At 39.2% G+C, this 23,588-nt stretch overlaps 4 protein-coding genes and 3 non-coding genes across 9 annotated transcripts; 3 read left to right on the plus strand and 4 right to left on the minus strand.

Annotated features, from left to right (window-relative positions):
* Window positions 1–1,406: 1,406 nt before the first annotated feature.
* Window positions 1,407–9,892, plus strand: LOC133469634 (5-hydroxytryptamine receptor 3A-like). Its single transcript, XM_061756930.1, has 10 exons — window positions 1,407–1,419; window positions 1,529–1,704; window positions 2,626–2,670; window positions 5,740–5,849; window positions 5,916–6,085; window positions 7,515–7,672; window positions 7,790–8,000; window positions 8,242–8,415; window positions 8,508–8,575; window positions 8,668–9,892. The coding sequence occupies exons 1-10, from the start codon at window positions 1,407–1,409 to the stop codon at window positions 8,887–8,889; spliced, it is 1,347 nt and encodes a 448-aa protein (XP_061612914.1). The 3' UTR covers window positions 8,890–9,892.
* LOC133469833 (U5 spliceosomal RNA) lies at window positions 3,048–3,162 on the minus strand. Its single transcript, XR_009785798.1, has one exon. It is a non-coding gene; the product is annotated as a U5 spliceosomal RNA (small nuclear RNA).
* On the minus strand, window positions 4,219–4,332 carry LOC133469830 (U5 spliceosomal RNA). Its single transcript, XR_009785796.1, has one exon. It is a non-coding gene; the product is annotated as a U5 spliceosomal RNA (small nuclear RNA).
* LOC133469832 (U5 spliceosomal RNA) lies at window positions 4,690–4,803 on the minus strand. The gene has a single exon (XR_009785797.1). It is a non-coding gene; the product is annotated as a U5 spliceosomal RNA (small nuclear RNA).
* LOC133469326 (5-hydroxytryptamine receptor 3A-like) lies at window positions 8,670–15,433 on the plus strand. 3 transcript variants are annotated; one of them, XM_061756228.1, is made up of 11 exons: window positions 8,670–8,800; window positions 9,899–9,966; window positions 10,055–10,215; window positions 11,768–11,812; window positions 11,908–12,017; window positions 12,210–12,379; window positions 12,827–12,987; window positions 13,985–14,195; window positions 14,255–14,380; window positions 14,836–14,909; window positions 14,984–15,433. In XM_061756228.1, the coding sequence occupies exons 2-11, from the start codon at window positions 9,918–9,920 to the stop codon at window positions 15,215–15,217; spliced, it is 1,341 nt and encodes a 446-aa protein (XP_061612212.1). In that variant the 5' UTR covers window positions 8,670–8,800; window positions 9,899–9,917; the 3' UTR covers window positions 15,218–15,433. The 3 variants fall into 3 exon arrangements, with proteins under 3 accessions (XP_061612212.1, XP_061612214.1, XP_061612213.1); XM_061756230.1 differs by having other exon boundaries at window positions 12,832–12,987; window positions 14,984–15,121; XM_061756229.1 differs by lacking the exon at window positions 13,985–14,195 and having other exon boundaries at window positions 12,832–12,987.
* Window positions 15,434–15,564: 131 nt separating this feature from the next.
* On the plus strand, window positions 15,565–20,175 carry lrrc59 (leucine rich repeat containing 59). The gene is made up of 8 exons (XM_061756231.1): window positions 15,565–16,391; window positions 16,497–16,607; window positions 16,757–16,816; window positions 17,762–17,920; window positions 18,019–18,123; window positions 18,202–18,274; window positions 18,792–18,995; window positions 19,678–20,175. The coding sequence occupies exons 2-8, from the start codon at window positions 16,506–16,508 to the stop codon at window positions 19,959–19,961; spliced, it is 987 nt and encodes a 328-aa protein (XP_061612215.1). The 5' UTR covers window positions 15,565–16,391; window positions 16,497–16,505; the 3' UTR covers window positions 19,962–20,175.
* A 7-nt stretch (window positions 20,176–20,182) lies between these two features.
* On the minus strand, window positions 20,183–23,489 carry nat9 (N-acetyltransferase 9 (GCN5-related, putative)). Its single transcript, XM_061756232.1, has 6 exons — window positions 23,262–23,489; window positions 22,275–22,384; window positions 21,924–22,064; window positions 21,801–21,860; window positions 21,430–21,524; window positions 20,183–20,364 (listed from the first exon to the last, which is right to left on the minus strand). The coding sequence occupies exons 1-6, from the start codon at window positions 23,336–23,338 to the stop codon at window positions 20,194–20,196; spliced, it is 654 nt and encodes a 217-aa protein (XP_061612216.1). The 5' UTR covers window positions 23,339–23,489; the 3' UTR covers window positions 20,183–20,193.
* Window positions 23,490–23,588: the final 99 nt, after the last annotated feature.

The following is a 23,588-nucleotide window of genomic DNA, read 5'->3' on the forward strand; positions in this document are numbered from 1 at the left end:
GTATAGTTTCATGCCTAGAAAGAGTACGACAGATGCATTATTTGCCTTGAGGATGTTGACGGTACAGAGAAGGTCAGAAGGAGTTACGTTGTGTCTTTGTTGATCTAGAGAAAGCCTATGACAAAGTACCCAGAGAGGAACTGTGGTACTGCATGCGGAAATCTGGAGTGGCAGAGAAGTATGTTAGAATAATACAGGACATGTACGAGGGCAGCAGAACAGCGGTGAGGTGTGCTGTAGGTGTGACAGACGAATTTAAGGTGGAGATGGGACTGCATCAGGGGTCAGCCCTGAGCCCCTTCCTGTTTGCAGTGGTGATGGATAGCCTGACAGATGAGGTTAGACTGGAATCCCCGTGGACCATGATGTTTGCAGATGACATTGTGATCTGCAGTGAAAGCAGGGATCAGGTGGAGGAACAGTGAGAAAGATGGAGGCATGCACTGGAAAGCAGAGGAATGAAGATTAGCTGAAATAAGATACAATATATGTGCATGAATGAGAGGGGTGGTGGGGGAAGAGTGAGGCTACAGGGAGAAGAGATAATAAGGGTGGAGGATTTTAAATACTTGGGATCAACCGTCCAGAGCAATGGAGAGTGTGGTCAGGAAGTGAAGAAACTGGTCCAAGCAGGTTGGAACGGATGGAGGAAGGTGTCAGGTGTGTTCTGTGACAGAAGAGTCTCTGCTAGGATGAAGGGCAACGTTTATAAAACAGCGGTGAGGCCAGCCATGATGTACGGATTAGAGACAGTGGCACTGAAGAGACAACAGGAAGCAGAGCTGGAGGTGGCGGAAATGAAGATGTTGAGGTTCGCTCTCGGAGTGACCAGGTTGGATAAAATTAGAAATGAGCTCATCAGAGGGACAGCCAGGGTTCGATGTTTTGGAGACAAAGTTAGACAGAGCAGACTTCGATGGTTTGGACACATCCAGAGGAGAAATGGTGAGTATATTGGTAGAAGGATGATGAGGATGGAGCTGCCAGGCAAGAGAGCTAGAGGAAGAGCAAAGAGAAGGTTGATGGATGTCGTGAGGGAAGACATGAGGGCAGTTGGTGTTCGAGAGGAGGAAGCAGGAGATAGGCTTACATGGGAAAGGATGACGCGCTGTGGCGTCCCCTAAAGGGACAAGCCCAAACGAAAAGAAGAAGGGGGGTGTAAAAAGTAGTTTTTAAATCATGAGTTACAAAAGTTAGTCTTTGGAAAGCTGATTCCCACCAGATTCGTCAAATCAAGAAGTCACTTAAATAGTACTTGTCAGACAAAGTGAAGTAGCCTACAATATCTCATCAATAAATGTATAATGCCACAATCCAAAGTGATAAAAAACCAATGAGAAACTAAGTGAAGCCATTTAGAAGGCTTTGGGACTCAAGTGAACCACGGTCAGAGCCATTATCGTCTAATGGATAAAACTGGTAACTGTGGTGAACCTTCCCAGAAGTTGTCAGCCAACCTAAATTACTCAAAGACCTGGATGACCGAACACTCGTACCTCAAATCATCTTTCTTTTTCTTTCTCTTTAGCCATTGTAGCAGACGGCGTGGCGTCAGAGCCAGACGGCTGCAGTTACCAGGATGTCTTGAACCACCTGGGCCTGAATCGAAGCAACGAGCTTTTCTCCATGACGCGGCCCGTCAAGTACTACAAGAAGGCGACTCGTGTGTCCCTGGAAGTGCTGCTGTACGCTATCCTTAACGTGGTAAATGATGCTTATACTTTATTGACATTGTTGCAAAAAAAAAAATACAAAATTAATTATATCATCATTGTTGCATTAATTGAGCTGTTTTTCTTCCTAAAATTGGTTCTTTAAAATGTATTTATTTTTTCTTTATTCATTTATCTAAACAAAATAATTGCTTCATGTATTTATTGTAAATAAGAAAAAATATTAGTAAAATATTTCTGGGGTATTATATATGTAATTAATATATTATATATATATTATTTTGTTATTATTGGTTATTATAACTAAATTAATTATAAATCATACAATTAAAACATGAAAAGGATTTATTTTACATTTAAAAATTACTGTACTGTATTTTGTCAAATTGTTAGAATGAAAATAATGAGATAATAGAAGGATTTCATTATTAACAGATAATGCATATATAATAACAGTTTAAAAAGTAAGTTATTAAATGATTGGTTAAATATAACTAGTTAATTATGAATTATACAATTAAAACATGAGAATGTTTAATTTTATTTTTCAAACAAAAGAATTCACTTAATTTTTTTTTATTTTATTCATTTACACGGTTCATTCATGACTTGGTCTTTTTGTCCATTGACATGGCCCTGGAGTATAAAGGTTTTCGCCTGCACGCAATGGCAAAAACTCGAATCCCTCACCATTTATTGTCATCCAACGGTCTAGTATCTTTAAATTTGCTGTCAGTTGGACAAAATGTGTAAGACGAGTTTGTCTTTGAGGGACTCTTGGAAAGAAAGGGCAAACATTTCCCTGAAATGGCCGTTTCAAACCAACACAATCGACTCCCTGTGTTTCCTTGAGACTTGTTGTGGGTCTACTTACGTTGCCTATACAGTGTAGTTGTGTTTCATCTCAAACAAGACCAAAGCAGTTTTTTAAAATTAGATGTCCACCTTCCAGGTGGAGAAGGAGCAGAAGTTTGTTCCTTATGTCTGGACCGTCATGGTGAGTTCTGCTTTGAAATTGGTGGTGTTGATGTTGATCTTTTTTTTTTTTTTTTGCGCTCAAATGCACCCATATTACTGTACAGTTTTTTTGTGGCCTAAAACGTAAACGACGGTGAAAAGTTATTGGAAATTAAAAAAAGATTTTGTTTTTTTTATTTTAAACTGTTTGAAAAGTTAAACATTTTAGACAAACTTAACGCCTTCCAAGAAAGAACTCGACCGGTACTTGGTGGTAGTTGTAGTGGCGTAAGGCAGCTTGCGTAAAGCGTTTGTCAACTTTGAAGAATGTCAGCAAGTGACGTTTTCATGGAGTTACTTGAAGGAAGCTACATTGCTACTAACCATCATTAGTTAATTGCTGTTCACGTTTAAGAAGGCCTCGCTTAACGCAAGACATCAAAAATTGCCTTGTACTCTTGCTGTTCCTCCCCACGGAAATCTTTAGTAAAAGGCGAAAGATTTATACGACTTGGAAGAGAAACAAGAGTGGCGTAGCTGCTACGCTTGCAGACAGCCAAGCCATTGTGGGTGATACGATGTTAACTTACGGTGTGCGTCATATCAAACGTCATGCAAACGCCATATATATATATAAAACAACCAATGAGCAGCCAGCGTGCAGGCGGAGTCGGGTCTTCATTAAACGTACTGGCATGTGATTTGCGATTCGCCAGCGTTGGCACTCATTTCGGCGAATGACCAATGAGCAGCCAGCGTCAGGCAGCGTCGTGCAGGCGGGGGAGGGACTTAAGTGAACACTCGTTCAGTGAGCTAAGGCCACTGAAGAACTGAAGAGTAATTGGTTCGTTCAACTTCTTCGTGATTCGCTAAGGAGCGACGTACAAGTACGGTTAATGATTCGTTTGCGCAAGGAACGACGTACTACGCAGTGAACGTACTCATGAGTAATTTTAACCGCAAGTCCTGACGTCCTGGCGGGGATAGCTTTCACTACCAGCCGTTTCTTCAAGCTAACGGCTAATGTTGACTCAGTCAGGCACATGAAAACAACCACACATATTTAAAATAAATGTACATTAATAATAAATGTATACACGTACACATACATAGCATTTCCTCCGTGTCTAATGCGATTATTAAAGCTTTTATTTTATAATAATAATACATTGAACTTCTATTGCGCTTCTCAAGACACTCAAAGCCGCTTTCCACTAATCAGATGACAATAACAGTAAAGTGAGTGAGCAGGAAGCCCGGCTGGCGGGGGGTCAGCGACGGTCCACCGCGGTGGAATGCAGAAAAGTTTTTTTTTTTCTTTAATTTCCTCGCCTTTCCTAGTTTACAACACGTGACAACAACAACGCAACGTTCGGTGAACGTGTTGATTGGCCGTGAACCTCAGGGATGCATCATTAAATGAACGAGGAAGCACTTGAATCATTTTGTGAAAACGAACTGAACGATTCGGTCAACGAATCTTTTTAAGAAACTGATTCGAATGATTCAGTGCACTCAAAAGAACTGTCGTTCACATCACTAGTGTTCAGCCGTGGAAATAGCATTATTTCTTATTCACATTTTAGAAAGCCACAGTTACACAAGGCATCAAAAAATTCGTTTTGACTCGTGTTATTCCTCCCCACGGAAATCTTTAGTAAAAGGCGAAAGATTTATACGATTTGAAGAGAAACAAGAGTGTACTGCCTGTAACGCTTGCAGCACGAAGCCATTGTGGGTGATGCGATGTTGACTAACGGTGTGCGTCATATCATAAATCATACATACGCCAGTCATCCCAGTCTCTGAAATAACTACAATATATATATATATAGCAAGCATGAGAAAAGAACAAGAACAAGTTATGAGTCTTGCGACTAATTTTCAAAGTACATTGTCTTTGGTAGGATTATTGCCGGCGTAATCTTGACCGGCATATTGGTTTACTTAGCCTGCTTCAGCACCCAGAGGAGTGGTAGTAACCAACAGTGACTTGCCATGAATCCTGACTTAGTACTGTTCAGCTGCAGAAATAACATTTGCTATTCACATTTTAAAAAGCCTCGCTTACGCAAGGCATCAAGAAATTGCTCTTAACTCTTGTTTTTCCTCCCCACGGAAATCTTTAGTAAAAGTCGAAAGATTTGTACAATATGAAGAGAAACAAAGAGTGTACTGTACGACACAGTTGCAGGCGTCAGCAACATATTGAGAAAAAAACAGCAACAAAAAAACCATGAACTAGTTAATTTTCGGAAAGAAGAACTTAGTTCGAATTTTTGAATTATGAACTATGAACTGAACTAGTTAATTTTCGGAACGGTGAGCTCAACTTTGAACTAGTTCGCGTCAAATATGAACTTTCCCAACACTGTTGTTGGATCCCGTTACATCAGACCTCCGTTAAATTGATGTTCCACTCTTATCTTGAAAAACTATTGTACAAGTGCTTGCGTCAAGCGGTTTATAGTTTCCAACTAAACATAAAAGAGAGAATTTCTGGCTGTGTATTGAACAAAACCACGATAACGTCTTACTAAAGTCCTCTAGCTGAAAGCTAAGATACGACGCAAAACTCCATAGACGGGCTAAAGAAACTATTATCGATGTTGCAGCAATAGTAAACCATTAAACAACTTAAATTTGATCACAGGTGGTAGTATGACATGCCGCCAGAACATCCACTAATACTGAAAAGCATATATTCTTTATCCTCTGTGCTAAAATGACTAATATTATTGGAGATTAGTATGTCTGTATGTGTTATACTGCCCCCTGGTGGCCAAGACGCACACAACCGAATGAGCGCCACAATGCCCATTGAATTGTCACCATGCATTTAATGTATGAACAAATATATGAAAAAAGGTGGTCCTGGAAAGAGTTACACATTTTATTGTTTTCCCAACATGCTCATTGTGCAAAGAAACTGGAATTTGAAGGGTTGAAAATTACAAAGAAAATGTTATATGGTCATAGAAGCAAAAACATTTTTTTAAATCTTTAAAAAAGACCGATCTGTACATGGTCGAAAATGGCCACGAGCAAGCTGAAAGGGTGGTAAAACTGAACAAGGCCTGAGGGTTAAAAGCCTTTTTGTGGTTTTCAGAGGTGGCACAACGAATTCATCTCCTGGGATCCTCAAGAGTTCTGCGGGATCAGTAATGTGTCTCTTCCCGTTGGCATTTTGTGGAAGCCGGATCTCACCATCGAGGAGATGTAAGTGTCGAGGCGTGCTTGACGTCGAGCCCCGCGACGCCCGCCACTCAAAATGTCTCCAAACAGGGCGGAGAAGGACAAAGCCCCCCCGAATCTTTACCTGACCATCAGCGCCGACGGCCTGGTGGAGGTCACAAACGACCAAGTGCTGTTCAGCATGTGTCGCATGAACATCTACAATTTCCCCTTCGACATACAGAGATGTAATCTCTCCTTCAAGTCTATCATACACTCAGGTGAGTCTCACTCACATGTAAAGTAAACCTGTCGGCATGCGAAAACAACAGAAGCGGAATTAAAATCAATGGTATTTTTATGTAGTATTTTTTTTCTTCAAAAATGATTATTTTCATCAAATAACTATATTTAAAACTTTACTTAATATAAAAAAATATTTTAAGAATAACCCTAAAATGTTGAAATGTATGACAAATATTTTGGAAAAATATAAAACATGCATATTAAAATATTATTTAAAAATGTACATGAAAGTTTAAATGTTAAAAATGCACTTTACTGCTATTTTCATAATTTTTGCATTATTTATTCGTATTTAATTTTAATTAGAATAATTAACAATATGTTAGTTTCACCAACATATTTTAAATGAAACTATTGAGGTAAAATATTAAAAATAAAATTAAAATGTAGATGTAATTTTATTTACAATACTTTAAGATGTCGTAAACTATACATTGTATTTACAAGATATTAAAAGAACATATAGAATGTTAATAGTAATATATACATTTTAAAAACATTTACGGCTCAGAAAATGGATGGATGGATGGACACTAGAATGAAAATATTTTAGAAAAAAGTCACTATTACTGTTTGTATTAATTATTCAATTATATATTAATACTGTATTTTTGCTGTAGGTACTGTGGTTTTTATAGTTTTAATAAAAATACTGAAAAGAACATAATACTACTACTATTATTATTATTATTATTAATAATCCAAATTTGAAATAATATCAATAATAGTAACAATAATAATAATATTCAAATAATATTTGAAGGAAAATGTAAATGTTTAATAATTTTTTATAATTTTTAAATGTGCAGTATATCAATTCAAATAATCTTTAATCTAATTAAAACCATAATATATTCAATATAAATAACATGTTTAGTAAAACTATTTTTAAAGTGTCAATGTTAAAATAATTTTTCAAAAATAACTTTCAAATGTTAATTTTATTCAAATTATTTTAAAATTCTAATATACATTGTTAATTTCATTTATAATATAATCAAAATTGAATATAAAGTATTAAGTATTAATACTAAAATACAATTTAAAAAAATTTACCTTACAATGAAAATGTTTTTGTAAAAGCACTTTACTACTGTTTATATTAATTATTAGATAATTTATTTGTATATTTCATTGTAAAAACATCAAAAATGATGTATTGCATAAGTCAACAGAATTGAAGTCAAACAGGTTGCTAAAATAAAAATATGAGACGGTTTCTTTACATTCATTCATTTCAAAACTGAATGACTAATCTGTATTAATTGCCAAATGGGTAAAAAAAGAAAACAAAAAAAGAAAGCGTCATCGTTGATCCTTTCCAGTTCTAATGTCAATAGAATTCCGTCGTCCGTTTTGGGAAGAAATGAAGCGGCGCTAATGAATTCCCGACTTCCGCCGCAGCCAAGGAAATGCGCCTGCAGCCGAGCAACAACTCGTCCCAGGCCACCGAGTGGTCGCGCGATTTGATGCCCACGCAGTTCGAGTGGATCTTCCTCAGCATGAAGGTGACCGCCATCAGCGCCAGCTGCCCGGACCACCAGGATGTCATCATCTACACGGTCTGCTGCATTTGTATTGTGTGTGTGTGTGTGTGTGCGTATATATACTGTATGTGTATATATATATATATATATATATATATATGCTGTGAAGACAATGTTGACATGATTGTCCAGATTACCATGCGGAGGAAACCCATCTTGTACATCATCAACTTCCTGCTGCCCGTCCTCTTCTTCCTGGCTCTGGACTTGGCCTCCTTCCTTATCTCGGACTCGGGAGGCGAGAAGCTGAGCTTCAAGGTCACCGTGATGCTGGCCGTCACCGTGCTGCAGCTCATCCTCAACGAGATCCTGCCCTCCTCCTCCAACTCCATCCCTCTCATCGGTACAAAACCCATCGGAATGATCATTTCCAGAGCATCCGGAAAGTATTCACTGCGAATTCCACATGTAGTTGTGTGACAAGCTTATTATAAAATGAAATAAATTCATTTTGTCCTCGACATTCTGCACACAACACCAACAATGAGGCGCTGTGAATACTTTCCGGATGCTCTGGAAATGCATTGTATTCAACAATAAATGTGTATTTGTTCAAATTCTAATTGAAACGCCATCATCCTCAGCCGTGTACTGCATCGGCATCTTTGCGCTGATGCTGCTCAGCCTGCTGGAGACCATCTTGGTGATGCACCTGTTGGAGAAAGACAACAAAAGTGGCGACGACGACGTGGCCGCCGACGGACACGGAAGAAGCGACGAGCGTAACATCAAACCCGACTTCCACAAGCAACATGGAGGTGAGAACCATCATGCCTTTTATGGACAATGCTCAGACGCTGGTCATTGGTCAGTTTACATGAGCAGCCGCGATTGCTTGCTTTGCTCGCAGAGGCGAACGCTTGGACGCAGTGTGGAATCATTTACTCGATGCCTGAAACTCCAACTGAAGTGATGCCGGTAAATAAAGAGCTGAGTCTCAACATCCCTCATGTGTTCCAAGGTCACACAGTAGGATTTTAATCCCCATTTTTTTTTTTTTTTTTTTTAAGGACCAGGGTGGCGCCCTGTGCCAAATGCTGGAAAAGCTGTCAGATGAGCTGAGGCAGATGGAAAGAGCGATGACCCTGCTGCTCAACGGCAGGAAGGAGAAGCGCAAGATGGGTTACTGGGCGCAAGTGGCAGGCAGACTCAACAGAATCTTCTTCATCATCTATCTGACTGTGGTCATCATCTTTTTGAGTATTCTCTTTTCCAAGTGGACCAGTGTCTAGCGCTAAAGTTATTAACACACATTACTGCCTGTATTCTGTGTCTATGTGTGTTTGTCTGCGCTGTCTTTGCTGAGCATGATCATACAGAATAAATATAGGGAAAACATCTGCTTGCAACTTTAATGTTGGTCATCAAGACCGGCGGTGAATTACAAAAAATCAAGCACTATATTATGTTTCCAACTGGAGTATTTTCCAGTGCCAAAAAAGCATGGTGAGTCTCGCCACAACACACTTCAAATGAAAACAACACATTTTTTGTTGCACTATTCTTGCAATGAATACAACACCATTTCGACATGAAAACAACACATTTTGTCATTAAGATGCAAGTTTTGATTGATTGAATTTTGGAATGAAAATCACGTTTTGATACAACCATGCAATTCTTGCAATGAAAACAACGTTATTTTGTCATTAAAACACTAGTTTAAAATTTAGCCATGAAAATGTTATATTATGAAATAAAAATGATGAACATGGCCATGAAATCAACATTTTAACATCAAGACATACTTTTCAATGAAAACACTACATTTAGTCAATACAAGTTGTATTTTGAAATTACAATGATGAATATGACCACAAAAACACTATTCGTGCAATGAAAATGATTTATTTTGTTGCAAAACTACAAAAACTACATAAGAGTATTTGGGCACAAAAAAACAAAGAAACTAAAATATTTTGCCAAAAAACAGACAAACTCTTTGCCATAAAAACAAAATACTTTGTCCCAAAGCCACTATTTGTGCATTAACAAGAAAGTGTTTTCATCTTGTAATGAAACCTACAAACACAATATCCCAATTCAATATCAAACACAAAGAGAAAACGAGGGAGCCATATTTGAGTGTTAAAGTGGTCAGTCAGACAGACAAGAATGAATGTGGCCACAAATGAGGCGGTAACGAGCATCGACTGGCGCCATGATCGCATTTGCCATTTGGACTCAAATGTGGCCCAGCCCCTTTTTTTTCCCCCTTTCATATTTCCATACGGATCAAAGAGAACACGGTCAAAGCATCATGATGCTCGCTACTGGATCCTTCTTCTTCATCACGCTCCTCTTCACAGGTGAGCTCATTTTCACCTTTATTATTTGGTTTTTGTTAAATTCTATTTAGCCGAAGAGCGTTCATGTTGTTGTCGTTTTGTTTCAAAGGGGTGGTCTCCTCCGAGCGAGTGTGTTCTTATCACGAGGTGCTGGACCACCTCAACATGAGCACACTCAATAGTTTGTACTCCATGACGAGGCCTGTCAAAGACTACAGAAAGCCAACAGTGGTTTCACTTGAGGTCATCCTATACGCCATTCTAGATGTGGTGAATCCATTTATTTTATTTTTTTTAACAGCTTCGGTGTCTCGCACGCCTCTAGAATCTTCTTATGTGTGTATTCATTCATGAATGGGATTTTGTTTTTTTTAGTTTTTTTTTTTTCCATTTTCTATTTGATACTGTGCCTATTAAAAGCCAACACCCTAAAAGAACAAAATACAATTTCGTAAAAAAAAAGAGACGAAGAAAACTATTACTAAAATAAGAAATTCAAATGAATGATATATGCATCTTCCCTGTAGTAGCACTGCAATTTTGAATGACAATTAAAATAAAAAATTTTAAATAAACTTTTTAGAAACGTTTGGGTTACATTTGTAAATAAATAATACAACAAAATAATGCAATTAGAGGGAAGTTTGCAGTTTGAAAAAAAAAAGAAAAACACTTTATGGCATACATGTTAAAACTGTCTGTATGTAAAATTACCTTTTAAAAATTCATCCCTCTCTGGCACCATCATATGCCTTTAATTAATTAAAATGTAATTATTATTTTACAAAGGGGCCAGGCATGACAAGAACAGCCAATCAGAGACTGTTGTGGCAGAAGGCGTGACTGAGGGGGTGACACTCACACACCAGAGCCACGTGGGCCCTCACGCAGATTTGCTTTCATGGCCGGATTACAGTATTAAGAGCGAAAGTTCAAAAGAAGAAATAGGACAGCCCCAGAGACAAAACGTGTGTGAAGGGTGAGGGTAAACAAGGGCTTTGAACGTGCACCGCTAAAAGAAAAGCTGCCATCGGAGGCGTGAGAATCACCACATACTCACCCAGCACTCTAGGATTGACACACAATTATTAACATTTCCGCTCGACAGGTACATTTATTTTCATTTGTGTACATTCTAAAAAATACATTAAACAGCTAGCAATGGCTAAGATTGACTTGTTTATTGAAAACGTTACTACAATGCACATCTAGTTCGTGTCCCCGTTTGTGAGGGGCGCGGCTTTGGTCAGGTGGGCAATCAAATTTTGCTAGCAGCTTTAAAACGGCAAACTGTAGCCCAAATCGGAATTGAAAGATGAATTGAAAGATAAGATGTATGCCACTAGAGTTTTGTCCCTATAATGGTGTTAATAATGTACACTGTAATGAATGAATGTGTAAAACTAAAATCTGGAATTTTACAGCGTTTTTATTTGTGTCCCAATCAAGGCTGAGATCAAACTACAACAAATCCTTCTCTTGGAGGGGCTGTACACTATGTGCACATTTATTCAATAAATACTATAAATTGTGTCAGTGGTGACATCTTAAACAAGACTGAAAGCTTTGAAAATAATTTTGCGGTTAAACGGTCTTACCCTGACGCTGCTTGAAGGCTTTAATCCTTTAAGGCTTCTATCATATTCAATGAATAATTAACCAAGCCTGGAAAAAGTCATTAATGCTTTTATGGTTGCCAGATTGCGGGTAGGTCATCCTCCCCTTCAACAACAACTTTTTATTTACACTTTAATGCAAACTTCTTCGACAGCAGTGTGCAAAAGTCTTAACATTTGTAACTTTTCTTTTTGCCTGTCTACAGAGGGAGATAGACCAGACCTTCATTCCCTACGTTTGGATTTTTACGGTTCCTTCAAAACTCTGTCAATTTAAAAATGGACATACTTTTTTGGGGGGGCGGGAGGGTGGGGAATAATCGTTGTAATTGTATTTTCTGCACAGAGCTGGCACAATGAGCACATCTCCTGGGATCCGGAGCAGTTTTGCGGCATTAAGAGCATTTCTCTTCCCACCGAATTGCTTTGGAAACCAGATCTCACCATTGAAGAAATGTAAGAGTGCCAGTTTATTCAACCAAACATGAACCCTAAACCTAACTCCATGAACCACAAACCTAACCCTAACACCTTAAAACCCCAATGCCATAACGGCCTAACCCAATAACCCCAACCCCTAACTTTCTAAGACAACCCAAAATGTGTTGAAACGTTGCCAGATGTAGGCAGTGTGCTGTTGCCTTACAGGATAGAGAAGGACAAGGCCCCCCCGAGCCCCCACCTCACCATCTTCAGCAGCGGCAGCGTGCACGTGCAGAACGACCAGGTGCTGCTGAGCACGTGCAAGATGAACATCTACCAGTTCCCCTTCGACCGGCAGAGCTGCAACCTCACCTTCAAGTCTGTCATCCACTCGGGTGAGGCTCAGGAAAAGAGGTGGCAAAAGTACTCACACTACTCTTGAGTAGTATTAATGCAGCTAACTGAGTCAGTTGTGAAACTCTTCTTCGAGTGTGTCTCTGTCTGTTTTATACTGCCCCCGTGTGTCCAAGGCGCACACACCAGAAGGAGCAGCACAATGTCCATTGAACTGAAGCAAAAATTGGAGCACGAACAGTTGAACTTTTTTACATTCTATTTAATTATGTCATTACTGTGTGTTTTTTAATAAAGACAAATACGATGGCGAGCTATTTTTCCTTAATATAAAACATTACACTTTCTTAAGGGGGCGAGTATCGTCACGGAACGAAATTCAACTTGAAAGTCAAGGGGCCACTGTAGGAGTAGAAGTAAAATACTCAAATAAAGGTCAGATACCTGTTAAAGTATTGGTACGTCGTAATCCTCACTTCCTGTCTCAGTGCAGGAACTCCAGCTGCTTCACTCGCTCAGCTCCGCCGAAGCCACCAAGTGGTCGCGGGAGGTGATGTGTACGCAGAACGAGTGGCTCTTTATCGGCATGGCGGTCGTCAACAAGACCGTCAGCGTGTTCGGCATCCAGCAAAACATGATCGTTTATACCGTGAGTTCAACAGGTTTTGCCATTAAAACGTTACTTGTTGCAAGGAAAACCACATGTTAACACCGAAATTGTATTTTGCCCCCCAAACCACTAATTACGCTACAAAAACTTGATTTTACAATAAAAATATGTTTTGGGGTCATAAAAAACAATATTGTTTTGCTGCAGAAGATTTTTTTTTTGCATTTAAAACAATAGACATTGCCATGAAAGTGCAATAAATTAAAAATACATTTTACCACGCAAACCATATTTGCAACAAAAGCATTTTTGTAATGAAAAACATTTTTTGGGATTGAAACGAACAGGTGGTGATGACACAAAAGCTTTTTTTGAAAAAAAACAAAAAAAACATTTGGCCACAAAAACTACATATTTTGTCACAAATGCAGCAGTCTTTTCCATAAAAATTATTTTTGCAAAACAATAAATTTTAAAAAGCTTGTTTGCAGAACAACACCACATTTTGTACAAAAAATAAGACACATTTGATAATGAAAACAACATATTCTTGCCACCAAAAAAAATATTTGTCATTGAAAACAATAGATGTTGCCATTAAAATAGGTATTTTTTAATTGAAACTGAGATTTGTCCTTTAAAACGCTCCCCTTTCTAATTAAAAACACCACATTTGAACACCAAAGCTATATATTTGCAATGAAAACAAAGAGGTTTGTGCCACAAAAACACAAATTTGCTGTCTAGAAGTATTTTGCAAGATCTGGCACATGGGTCAAGAAAGAAAAACAGATTCAATTTAACCAAAATAAAAATTCAAAAACAAACAGTCCTTGAAGATGAATTGAATTGAACTAAAAAAGTAAAATACAACTGAACTGTACTTGGCCCGCATACCACAACTGCTAGTAGTCGCGTACTAGTACACTTTGAGAATCACTGTCCTATACCAGTGAGTTTGATTAAATTCCAGCATTAGTGAATAATGCGCTATCGAATGAGAAAGTGTCTCCAAACCTTTGTGGGGACGTCACAGATCAGCATGAAGAGGAGACCTGTGCTGTACATCATCAACTTCCTGCTGCCCGTCATCTTCTTCCTGGCTCTGGACTTGGCCTCCTTCTTCATCTCGGACTCGGGAGGCGAGAAGCTGAGCTTCAAGGTCACCGTGCTGCTGGCCGTCACCGTCATGCAGCTCATCCTCAACGAGATCCTGCCCTGCTCCTCCAACAAGATCCCTCTCATAGGTCAGTCAGACGGGATAGTTCACCCCAAGCGCTAACTGACTTGTTTTGGCCTTCCTCAGCCGTCTACTGCATCGGCATCTTTGCTCTGATGCTGCTCAGCCTGTTGGAGACCATCTTTGCCATGTACCTGATGGAGAAAGACACAGTTGGCGAGGACGGCAACAGAGAGCTCGACTATGTTGCAGGTTAAAAGTCGTCTGTTTTGGTGTTTCAATACTTTTGTCCACGTACTGTCTTTAGCTAGCCAAGTTATTTGGATTTTGCAACAATTAAAAAATGTACTTCTTTTTGACTTTCTAAAAAAAACTATTTTTGCAATGGAATCAATTGATTTAGCCACAGAAGAATATTCTGCAGTGATTTATTTTTTGTCATTGGACATTTTTTGTCACTGAGACACGATTTTATATTATTGTTACTAATTTTGGGGGAAAAAAACAAAACTTTAGCTTTAATCCTTAAAATCCTTTAATCCCTTACATACATTTTCAACTTTTTTTGTTGAATTATTTTACCAGGAACATTATTTTACCAATGAATACGGACACTTTTTTTGTTTTCACAAAACCCCCATGTTTGCAATTAAAATGAAAAAGATACTGTAGTTGCATTGAAAAGAAGACATTTTGTTTGTTTGCAGAAAAGAAGAAAAGTCGATGTTGTGTATGCATCTGCGATGCGCCCGCAGATGAAAATCCACCTGAAATGCTGAAGGTTACTCTCATTCTGCAAAATCGTATGTTATTTATTAGCCACATTTTCACAATAATCGGCAAAACCCTTTGCAGGACGGCCGACTGACGGAGTTCAGTTCTCTGGAGAAACTCTCCCATGAGACAAGGGACTTGATGAAGGCCCTCACGCTGCTTTTGGACAGCAGGAAGGAAAAGGAGGCCAAGCCCGGCTACTGGACCAGATTCACCTTAAAAATCAACAGAATCTTTTACATCATCTACATCATCACCGTGTCTTTGTTTTTAGCTGTCATGTGCTTCATTTGGCAGCAAAACCACCAAGAATGAGGGTTAAAAAATATCCAAATATGATTATTAAGGGGGAATCACACAGTAAACATGCTTTAGACAGCATATGCATGCTGTGGTTATACAATATTCATGATGCATAACTGATTTCCTTTTAATGTAAGATACAACATTTTTCTAATACACCATGCATTGCTGGAAGATAAATTGTATTTATTTCCATATCCCTGCTCTATTAAATAATCCATCCATCCATTCTCGACAGATCTTGTTCACAGGTGAGCTGGGGCCTATCTCAGCTGATGAAAGGTGGCGAACACCCTTGACTGGTCACCAGATAATTGCAGGGCACATAGAGACAAGGACCCTTTGATACTCACATTCACACCTAAGAACTGTGATTAGAGTGTTCGATGAACCGAACGTGTAGCATGTTTTTGGAATGTGGCAGAACACCCTAACGCCGCACTGGAAGGCCAAAGTCCAGATTTGAATCCTGAATCTCAGAAGTTTGAGACAGATTTGACAGACACACTGACTTTATGAAATCATAAAAAAAAAGGTATTTTGGTGTTTTGATCACCTTATTTTTGGAAAGAAACGCACCATTTCTTGTAAACCATTTTTACATTTACAAACATTTATTTATCCATCCAGGTAAGACATTGACAATGTTTATACTGTCTTTCCTATTAATGTAATGTTGTCTTCTTTGAACAAAAAGAAAAATAGAAGTTTATAACTTACTACCTACTCCAAAGGGTTTGAGGTGTCCAACTTTCACATGTTTTAGTAAACTACTTTTTGTTCTCTAACAAGAAGGTGAATGGCAAAATTGACGTTTTTCCCCAAGTACACCCATTTATTAAAAGTTTTTTAAACAGTAAGGTATATAATTTTAAAATTCGTAGGAAATAAATCGTCATGCAAGAGGACATGATGCAGTATTTTTTCACTCCTGCGACATTTTTTATGGGGTCGTTTTGGGGTGTAATGTGTCTCCGGTACTGTTGAGGGCGCTGCTCTCCGCCACGCCTCCACTGCCTTAAATCCGTGACGTGGATTTTCATTCAGAGTCCGAGTAGCCCCCAAACATTCTCCTTACGGCGCCTCAAAACCTCTTTTTACGTCACTTTTGTTACATTTACAACAAATAGCTGTTTTTTTGTAGCTTGCGACGCTTTCGACAGTTTTTACACGACGCAAAGCACAGGTGAGTGTGTCAATAAACCGAAAATGTAAAAAAAAAGGAAGAAGGGGAAAAAAAAAGAATCACCACAAAATTGCCGTCACGTGAGTCCTTTTTTTCTTCCCACAGGTAGACAAAATGAGTAAAAACACCAAAGTGTGGAGTTTGAAAGATAAAATAAGCGATAACGAGATGGATTTGAGTCTGTGTAACCTCTCCGAGGTGCCCGTCAAGGAGCTGGTGAGTTGGCGTGTGGGGAGAGCTTGGAAAATACTGCACACATCTTCACATGACGTGCAATCACTGACTTTTAAAGTGGAATATGAGTCAGTTCATTTCAGTGAAACACTTTCGTTACTTGCTAAATGATAATAAATTCATCCCTACAGGCTTTATTCACCAAAGCGACTATTTTGGACTTGTCCTGCAACAACATCACCTCCCTGCCGGTAAGTCCATTATTATTATTTTTTAAACCTGCAAATGACTTTTTCGTATTTTACTTCGAGAGCTGCAACATGGCAGAATTTTGAACATTTTGAAGGTTCCCCCCCCCCCCTTTATCTGGTGGAAGGTTAAAAAAATACATCATGATTTTTTTGTTGTTGTTAAAACCTACCTGTTAAGATGTTTTACCTTAATGTTTCATTCGGCTGAGTGGACGATGGAGAGAGAGAGAGCGAGAGGCTATATTTAACCAAGCATGGCAGATTTAATAGGAGCTTTTCCTCATATCAGCCTCACATACACAACAGCTATTAAGATATAAAAGTATCAAAGAATTACTGGCACAGGAAGACTCCTAACCCTAATTTGTAATTGTAATTTAGGCTCGAGACCCTAATTTAAAACCCTCACTCTTGTTTAAAACCCCAAATTTCAACCCTACTCCTTACTTGAAAATCTAATCTTACCCTAAAATTTTACTTTGAAGCCCTAACCCTGGTTTGAAACCCCAACCTTTCTTAAAACTTTAACCCTAGTTTAAAACCGGAATCATACACCTTAATTCTGTTTCAAAACCTTAACCCTGCATTAAAACATTTGAAACACTAACCCAGGTTTAAACCCTTCATTAAAACCCAAAATCTGGTTTAAAACCTTAATTTGGAACCCTACCCAGTCTTGAAACCTCACTTTGAAACCTTCACCCTGCCTTAAAACCTTACTTTAAAATCATGACCTTGGCTTGAAACCCTAACCCTCCATTAAAACCTTACTTTGAAACACTAACCCTGGTTTTAAACAGACATTTCAAACCCTAACCCACTCCTGAAACCCCACTTTAAAACCTTCCTTTCTGGCTTAACCCTTGTTGGAAACCCAATCTCAGGCTTGAAACCCAACTATGAAACCAAAACCCAAGTTGTTTTTCCTCTTCTTCCACATGGTAGCCCGAGTTCTGCAACCTGACCCACTTGGTGAAGCTGGACCTGAGCAAAAACCAGCTGACCTGTTTGCCGGACGACCTAGGGAACCTAGCTGGTCTGCAGCACTTGGACTTGTACAACAACAAGCTGATCAGCCTGCCCGTCAGCTTCTCTCAGCTGCGGGTTGGTAGAAGCGCGCACAAAACAAGTGTGGTGCCATTTTTGTTCCTGGCACTAGCTATCACTAAGCTAATAGCATGGGTTTTGTATTTTGCTGTCAGAGTCTGAAGTGGTTAGACCTCAAGGACAATCCCCTGGATGCAGGCCTGGCCAAGGCGGCGGGAGATTGTCTGGACGAGAAGCAGTGCAAACTGTGTGCCACCATGGTAAGAAAGACGCACAGAAACAAAACATGACAAAAGATGAGTAAGCCAGAGATTTTTTTTTATTGTTTCCCTTGTGAGGTTCTCAAGCATATGCTGATGCTTCAGGATGAGGCCGACCGTGCACGAGAAAAGCGACTTTTGAGGGAAAAAGGTCAGGAAACAGAAAGTTTGTTCAGAACTTTAAATATTACAACTTTTTTGGGGGAGAAAGACAAAACTATTTCATAAGATTTATTTTTTTTTAAAATATGAATTTAATGTTAAATCTTTTTAAAAAAATCCTGGAAGAAAATTATATATATATATAAGATAATGAAAGACAACTTTATGGCTTCTGTTGTCGAACAGTCCAGTTTTTCTCGGGGGAGAGTGCTTTCCTAGAAAAAAAGGAGCATTTTCATAAGAGTTTAACTTTTTTTCTCCCAAAAGAAGCGACTTTAATCTTGTAATATTGGTTTAAAAAAAAAAACAAAAAAAAAACCTGACTTTAAGTATTAGGAATTTTTCTTAAAAAAAACCTGTAAAAAAAATAAATAATCAAGACTTTATTCTTGTCATTTTTTTACTGGGATAAACAAAACAAAAAAAGAATCAGTTTTCACATTCACTTCATTCTTGTAATACGATTTTTTTCTGAGGAAGAAAAATACTTGTTCTCATCCTGTTAGAGCTGGAAAAGAAGCGAGAGGCCAAGAAGCGGGAACGCGAGGCCCGAGAGAAGGAGGCACGTAAGCGGGAGAAGGCCGAGGAGAAGGAGAAGCGGCGGAAGGAATACAACGCCCAGATGGCCGCCGCCACCGCCGCTGCTCAGGAACAGCCGAAGAAGAGGACCGAGGAGAGGAAGAGCAAGAAGAAGAATGGACAGGTCTCAGGTAGTGCAACTGCACTCCAACAAGCTCACTTCCCCCAGTTCTATTTTTCATATTCTGCAACTTCCACTGGCTCATTTAAATATCCTCAGTCATTTCTCCCTCGTGACAAAAATTGTCACCTTCCCAAAAAACTGCTGCAAAATAGTTATTCTTGTTAATTTCACATTTATCATGAAGTATTGCATTATTTGAAGATTTCAATTTGGACTTATTAAATACATTTTTATATTGTTATTATAACAGACAGCGCTACTTCCCACATGCAATCAAAAAAGGGCATTAATGTCTTTTGCTATGTAAAACTACTTCAGCCTGAAATATATAGCTACATCTCAAATTAGAATGTTAGACAAGTCAATTTATTTCAGTACTCGTACACTCAAAAGATTCATTAAACATTTAGGGGTGGGAGGTTATTGAAATTAAAGAGTATCACTACTGTATTGTAATATTTTTGCTTCTGGAACAAAACTGTCAAACTCTGACATGCTCAAAAAACGTTTTGTTGAGAAATTCGACTTCTCATAATAAACAAATTTTTGGGGCTCAAAGTAAGGGCTTTTAATAGCAACAAATGCACCTTTTTGCCATTTTAGGCTAATTTAAAGAAGAGGTAAGCCTTGTCAAGTGTTTTTGAAAACAGTCTCTGTCGTGACTGTCTTTCTTTGTGTCGCGTCATCAGAGAAGAAGACCAAGGTGGCGAGGGCGGCATCTAAGCCTCGCCGCTCACTGCTCGGCGTGGTCTTCAAACTCTTCCTGCTACTGCTGCTCGGCGTGGCCGTTGCCGTCGTCGCCTGCCGGATGACGGAGCTACGGCGGGAGGACGTGTGCGTGCCGCTAGACGCTATCCTGGACCGGGGCCTGGCCTGGGCCCGCGAGCGAGAGGGCGAGGTCCGCCGGCTGCTAAGTGACCTTTCCTCTGCCGTCAAGGACTTCCTGGAATCAATGCAGACGTCCAAAAGCTAAAACTGGGATTTTAAAGATAATCTTCTCATTAAGATGGCTGTCGCTGCTTCTCATTCATGCAGAAAGACAAAAGGGGGGAGGGGCACACGTGTGAAAATTCCTATGGAATTGTCGCCGCTCTTTGTACAACCGCCTCTTTTTAAAAAAAATGTCTTTGTCTTCTCACGCCACTTTGCGGCGTTCCTCTCGCCATGAAATAAATGCGCTGACTCCACGCTTCTGTCAAACGAGATCACATGGGAGGGTCCGTGGCAGCCCGTGACGCGGCTTCCCGTCTTTCGCCGCGGGCCGCCTGGTAGTCCTGCTCTGTCACGTGGCCCGCGTGCTGCAACAGCCTCCGACGAAGCGACACGTCCACCGCCGTCTCCAAGGTGACCTCTTTGAACACCCGACACACAGACACCTGCGAAATCGTCACTAATATTTATGTTCAACACCAGCGTTTCCCATCTCCCATGAATAGCTCAAATCTGCAAGGAATTGACCGTCCCAAAAAAGGTTTACAATTGCCAATAAATGCCACAGGATGGCGCCAAAGTACCACTTTCTATTTAACAAGAGTTATGGCCAAACTAGCTCTTGCATTCACTTCAACATAGTTTTTGGCACTAATATGGCTCCAAAGCAATGTTTTTGTATTCGACAATACTTTGGGCTGACCACAAAAATAAGACTATTAGAAACATTGACATTTCCAATGAATTTTTTTCCCCTCGTAAGAATGAAAATTTTCTAAAAAAAAATTTATCTCATAGTATGACTTATTTTCTGAAAAACAAAAAACATCTTACATTTTAGGAAAACATGCTATTTCAGTAAAAATTACAACTTTAAAGTCATGACTTTTTTTCTTATGAAAAAAATAGGACTAGTCTAAACAGTACCACTATATTTATTTAAAAAAAAAAAAAAAACTTTTCAGATGACTTTTTTGTTTTGGTTGTCAAAAATGTCTTGTTCTAGAAGAATTTATTCTTTAAATATTATTTTTTTTACCTCAGACAAATACACAAAATCTCTCAAATATACTATTCATAAAATTATAAATTTTTGTAGTATATTTTTCTGTCATAAATATAATTAAGCCGGCACGGTGAATGACTGGTTAGCACATCTGCCTCACAGTTCTGGGGACCGGGGTTCAAATCCCGGCCCCGCCTGTGTGGTGTTTGCATGTTCTTCCTGTACCTGTGTGGGTTTTCTCCGGGCACTCCGGTTTCCTCCCACATCCCAAAAACATGCGTGGTAGGTTGATTGAGAAGACGCTAAATTGCCCGTAGGTGTGAATGTGAGTGTCAATGGTTGTTTGTTTATATGTGCCCTGCGATTGGCTGGCGACCAGTTCAGGGTGTACCCTGCCTCTCGCCCAAGTATAGCTGGGATAGGCTCCAGCAGCCCGCGACCCCAGTGAGGATAAGCGGTAAAGAAAATTAATGGATGGAAATATAATTATTGATATCGTCTTTACCTGTTGGAAGTGTAGTTTCTTGAACATGGCGATGCTGATTTCGTTGTCCAGGCCAATTTTCGCTTGAAACCTGCTGATGCCGAGTTTGGCGACCCCTGGTGGTAGACAAAGCAATTATCAGAAAACCATTTTTTTTTTTTTAATCTGTGTAAAAATATTTCCTCATTAAATAATTTTTTTTATTCCCCCACAAAAAAAAAAAAAAAATACCACAAAATACATGATTGTTGTATGATTATGACTTCTCTGCAACAAAATACAACCTAATTCTTGTGAGAGTATGACCCACCCACAGCATGGCCCTAATACTTAATCATAGTAGTCCTTGTTTTAAATGTGAATGTACAAGTAATAACATGCAAGAAGCTCACCATAGTGCATCATCATTTGCGTCACCTCCTTCCCGATACCTTGTCCTCTGTAACTGGCCTCTGTAAAGAAATCATTTTTAAGTCAAGCAAGAAGCTAGTGGAGAATCTAGCTGGTTTGTTGACCTGCTATCATGATCTCCAACTCAGCCAGGGAAGGATCTGTGGGGTCTGTCAGGAAGATGTTGACGTCTCCGATCATGCACTGCGCCTCCTCTGTGCCAGAGTCCGCCCAAAGCCGCTTGTCCAGGATGATGAAGGTGCACTCTGGGAAAACAAGATAACGAACATAACCCATTGCAAAGACATACGTTTCCACATTTTTAAAATGGTTCCCAGGTTTCTTCATGTTCGGAGTAAGATTTATTTTTTATTTTTTGGTCATGGTGAAATATGCTCATTTTAGGGTGGATTTGTTTAATGCAGTGCACCGGTCTCTCCTCGCGAAAGTCTTCTCGGGAAGGCCATGTAACTTACTGTCGGTGTCTTCTCTCCAGCTGCGTTGCATGTCATATTCCTGCTCCAGCGTCAGAGGCTCCGAGGCCGTCAGCTGCTGCAGCTCCACAGACTTCATCCACTCGTGGTACCTGATAACATAGATAAAATCTGATCGATAACGGACCGATTGATATAAATTTCAGGGAAGGGCAAAGTACGTATACCTTCTTTTTTTTGTCATCTTTACTTTTTCCATTTTTTTCTTGGCATTTTTCCTTATCTACTTCCTTCCCTCAGGCCTGCTTTTGACTAATGAATCCTTCCAACTTTTCTACCTTGAGTTCTGTGTGACCCCCCCCCCCCCCCACTCCCAGACCTGCATATTTGCTAGAATCTTTCCTTCCTGACCTTCCTTTTTTTTTTTCCTGCGTCCTGTCTTATTTCCCTTAGTTCTGCTTTTTATCCATGCACCTTTCCATCCTTAAACCTGCTTTTCTGCCTTCCACCTCAGAATGTTTTTCTTTCCTTCCCTCCTATCTTCCTTTCCTCAGAACTGCTTTTTATGCATCCTTCACTTTATACAGTTTTCCACCTTCTTTCCTTACGTCGATACTTCCGTCTTACTGTTCTCATTCATGCATCATCATCAAGTTTTAAAACTATTTTTCTGCCTTCCTTTCTTCATTACCTGTTCACCACTACTTTACAAATCACTTTGTACATTTGTTTAGGTCCCCTTTAATGTATGGTCATTGTTAATACACATTTGTTACCCTCTGGTGTCAAGAATAACAAAGTTTCTATTTATCGAGTTCCATTATTTGCCCTTATTCACGATACCTGTACAAACAAAAGTTTTGAATAATAATTACAGTAACAATTCGAATACATACTTTTGGCCCACCCTATATATATATACTTATACAAGAACACCAATTAATAATATCATTAGTACATCTTTGAGTATCCTGAGATCTGCTCTGTATATAAAATCATTAGCATTATTATTGAGATGACGGCGATTACCTTGGGACGTGCTCCGCATTGTACGGCACCAGCACGACTTTATGTCCTTCTAGCAATGTGTTCTCATTTATTTTCATGCTGAAAATCTGTATTATATGAAGCTTTAAAAGTCGTTCCGTAGGCACACGTTTGCAATTTGTGAACGTGGACACCGAGAACTTCCGGGTTCATTCTCACTCTACGCTACAAATTGGACAGCACAAAAGACTACTAGCGTCACACCGTGAACATAATCGGTATTTCAACATACGGAAACACTGAATCAAGAATAGAAGTAGTCAACAACTTAAGTTTCCTCGCGGAATAGTAAAGCTATTAATAGTTATA

This window comes from Phyllopteryx taeniolatus, chromosome 19 (genome assembly GCF_024500385.1).
Source record: "Phyllopteryx taeniolatus isolate TA_2022b chromosome 19, UOR_Ptae_1.2, whole genome shotgun sequence".
NCBI lineage: Eukaryota > Metazoa > Chordata > Actinopteri > Syngnathiformes > Syngnathidae > Phyllopteryx > Phyllopteryx taeniolatus.

Excerpts from the sequence above, each read along its gene's own strand:
- LOC133469326 (XM_061756228.1), top strand. The coding sequence starts at position 9,918 with ATGATGCTCGCTACTGGATCCTTCTTCTTCATCACGCTCCTCTTCACA. Across the intron at positions 12,380-12,826 it reads CAAGTCTGTCATCCACTCGG|TGCAGGAACTCCAGCTGCTT; the intron begins GTGAGGCTCAGG and ends TTCCTGTCTCAG. Across the intron at positions 14,381-14,835 it reads AGAGCTCGACTATGTTGCAG|AAAAGAAGAAAAGTCGATGT; the intron begins GTTAAAAGTCGT and ends GTTTGTTTGCAG.
- lrrc59 (XM_061756231.1), top strand. The coding sequence starts at position 16,506 with ATGAGTAAAAACACCAAAGTGTGGAGTTTGAAAGATAAAATAAGCGAT. Across the intron at positions 18,124-18,201 it reads GCAAACTGTGTGCCACCATG|GTTCTCAAGCATATGCTGAT; the intron begins GTAAGAAAGACG and ends TTCCCTTGTGAG. Across the intron at positions 18,275-18,791 it reads GCGACTTTTGAGGGAAAAAG|AGCTGGAAAAGAAGCGAGAG; the intron begins GTCAGGAAACAG and ends TCATCCTGTTAG.
- nat9 (XM_061756232.1), bottom strand. The coding sequence starts at position 23,338 with ATGAAAATAAATGAGAACACATTGCTAGAAGGACATAAAGTCGTGCTG. Across the intron at positions 21,861-21,923 it reads GTTGGAGATCATGATAGCAG|AGGCCAGTTACAGAGGACAA; the intron begins GTCAACAAACCA and ends ATTTCTTTACAG. Across the intron at positions 20,365-21,429 it reads AGAAACTACACTTCCAACAG|GTGTCTGTGTGTCGGGTGTT; the intron begins GTAAAGACGATA and ends ACGATTTCGCAG.
- LOC133469634 (XM_061756930.1), top strand. Across the intron at positions 1,705-2,625 it reads TGTACGCTATCCTTAACGTG|GTGGAGAAGGAGCAGAAGTT; the intron begins GTAAATGATGCT and ends TCCACCTTCCAG. Across the intron at positions 2,671-5,739 it reads CTTATGTCTGGACCGTCATG|AGGTGGCACAACGAATTCAT; the intron begins GTGAGTTCTGCT and ends TGTGGTTTTCAG.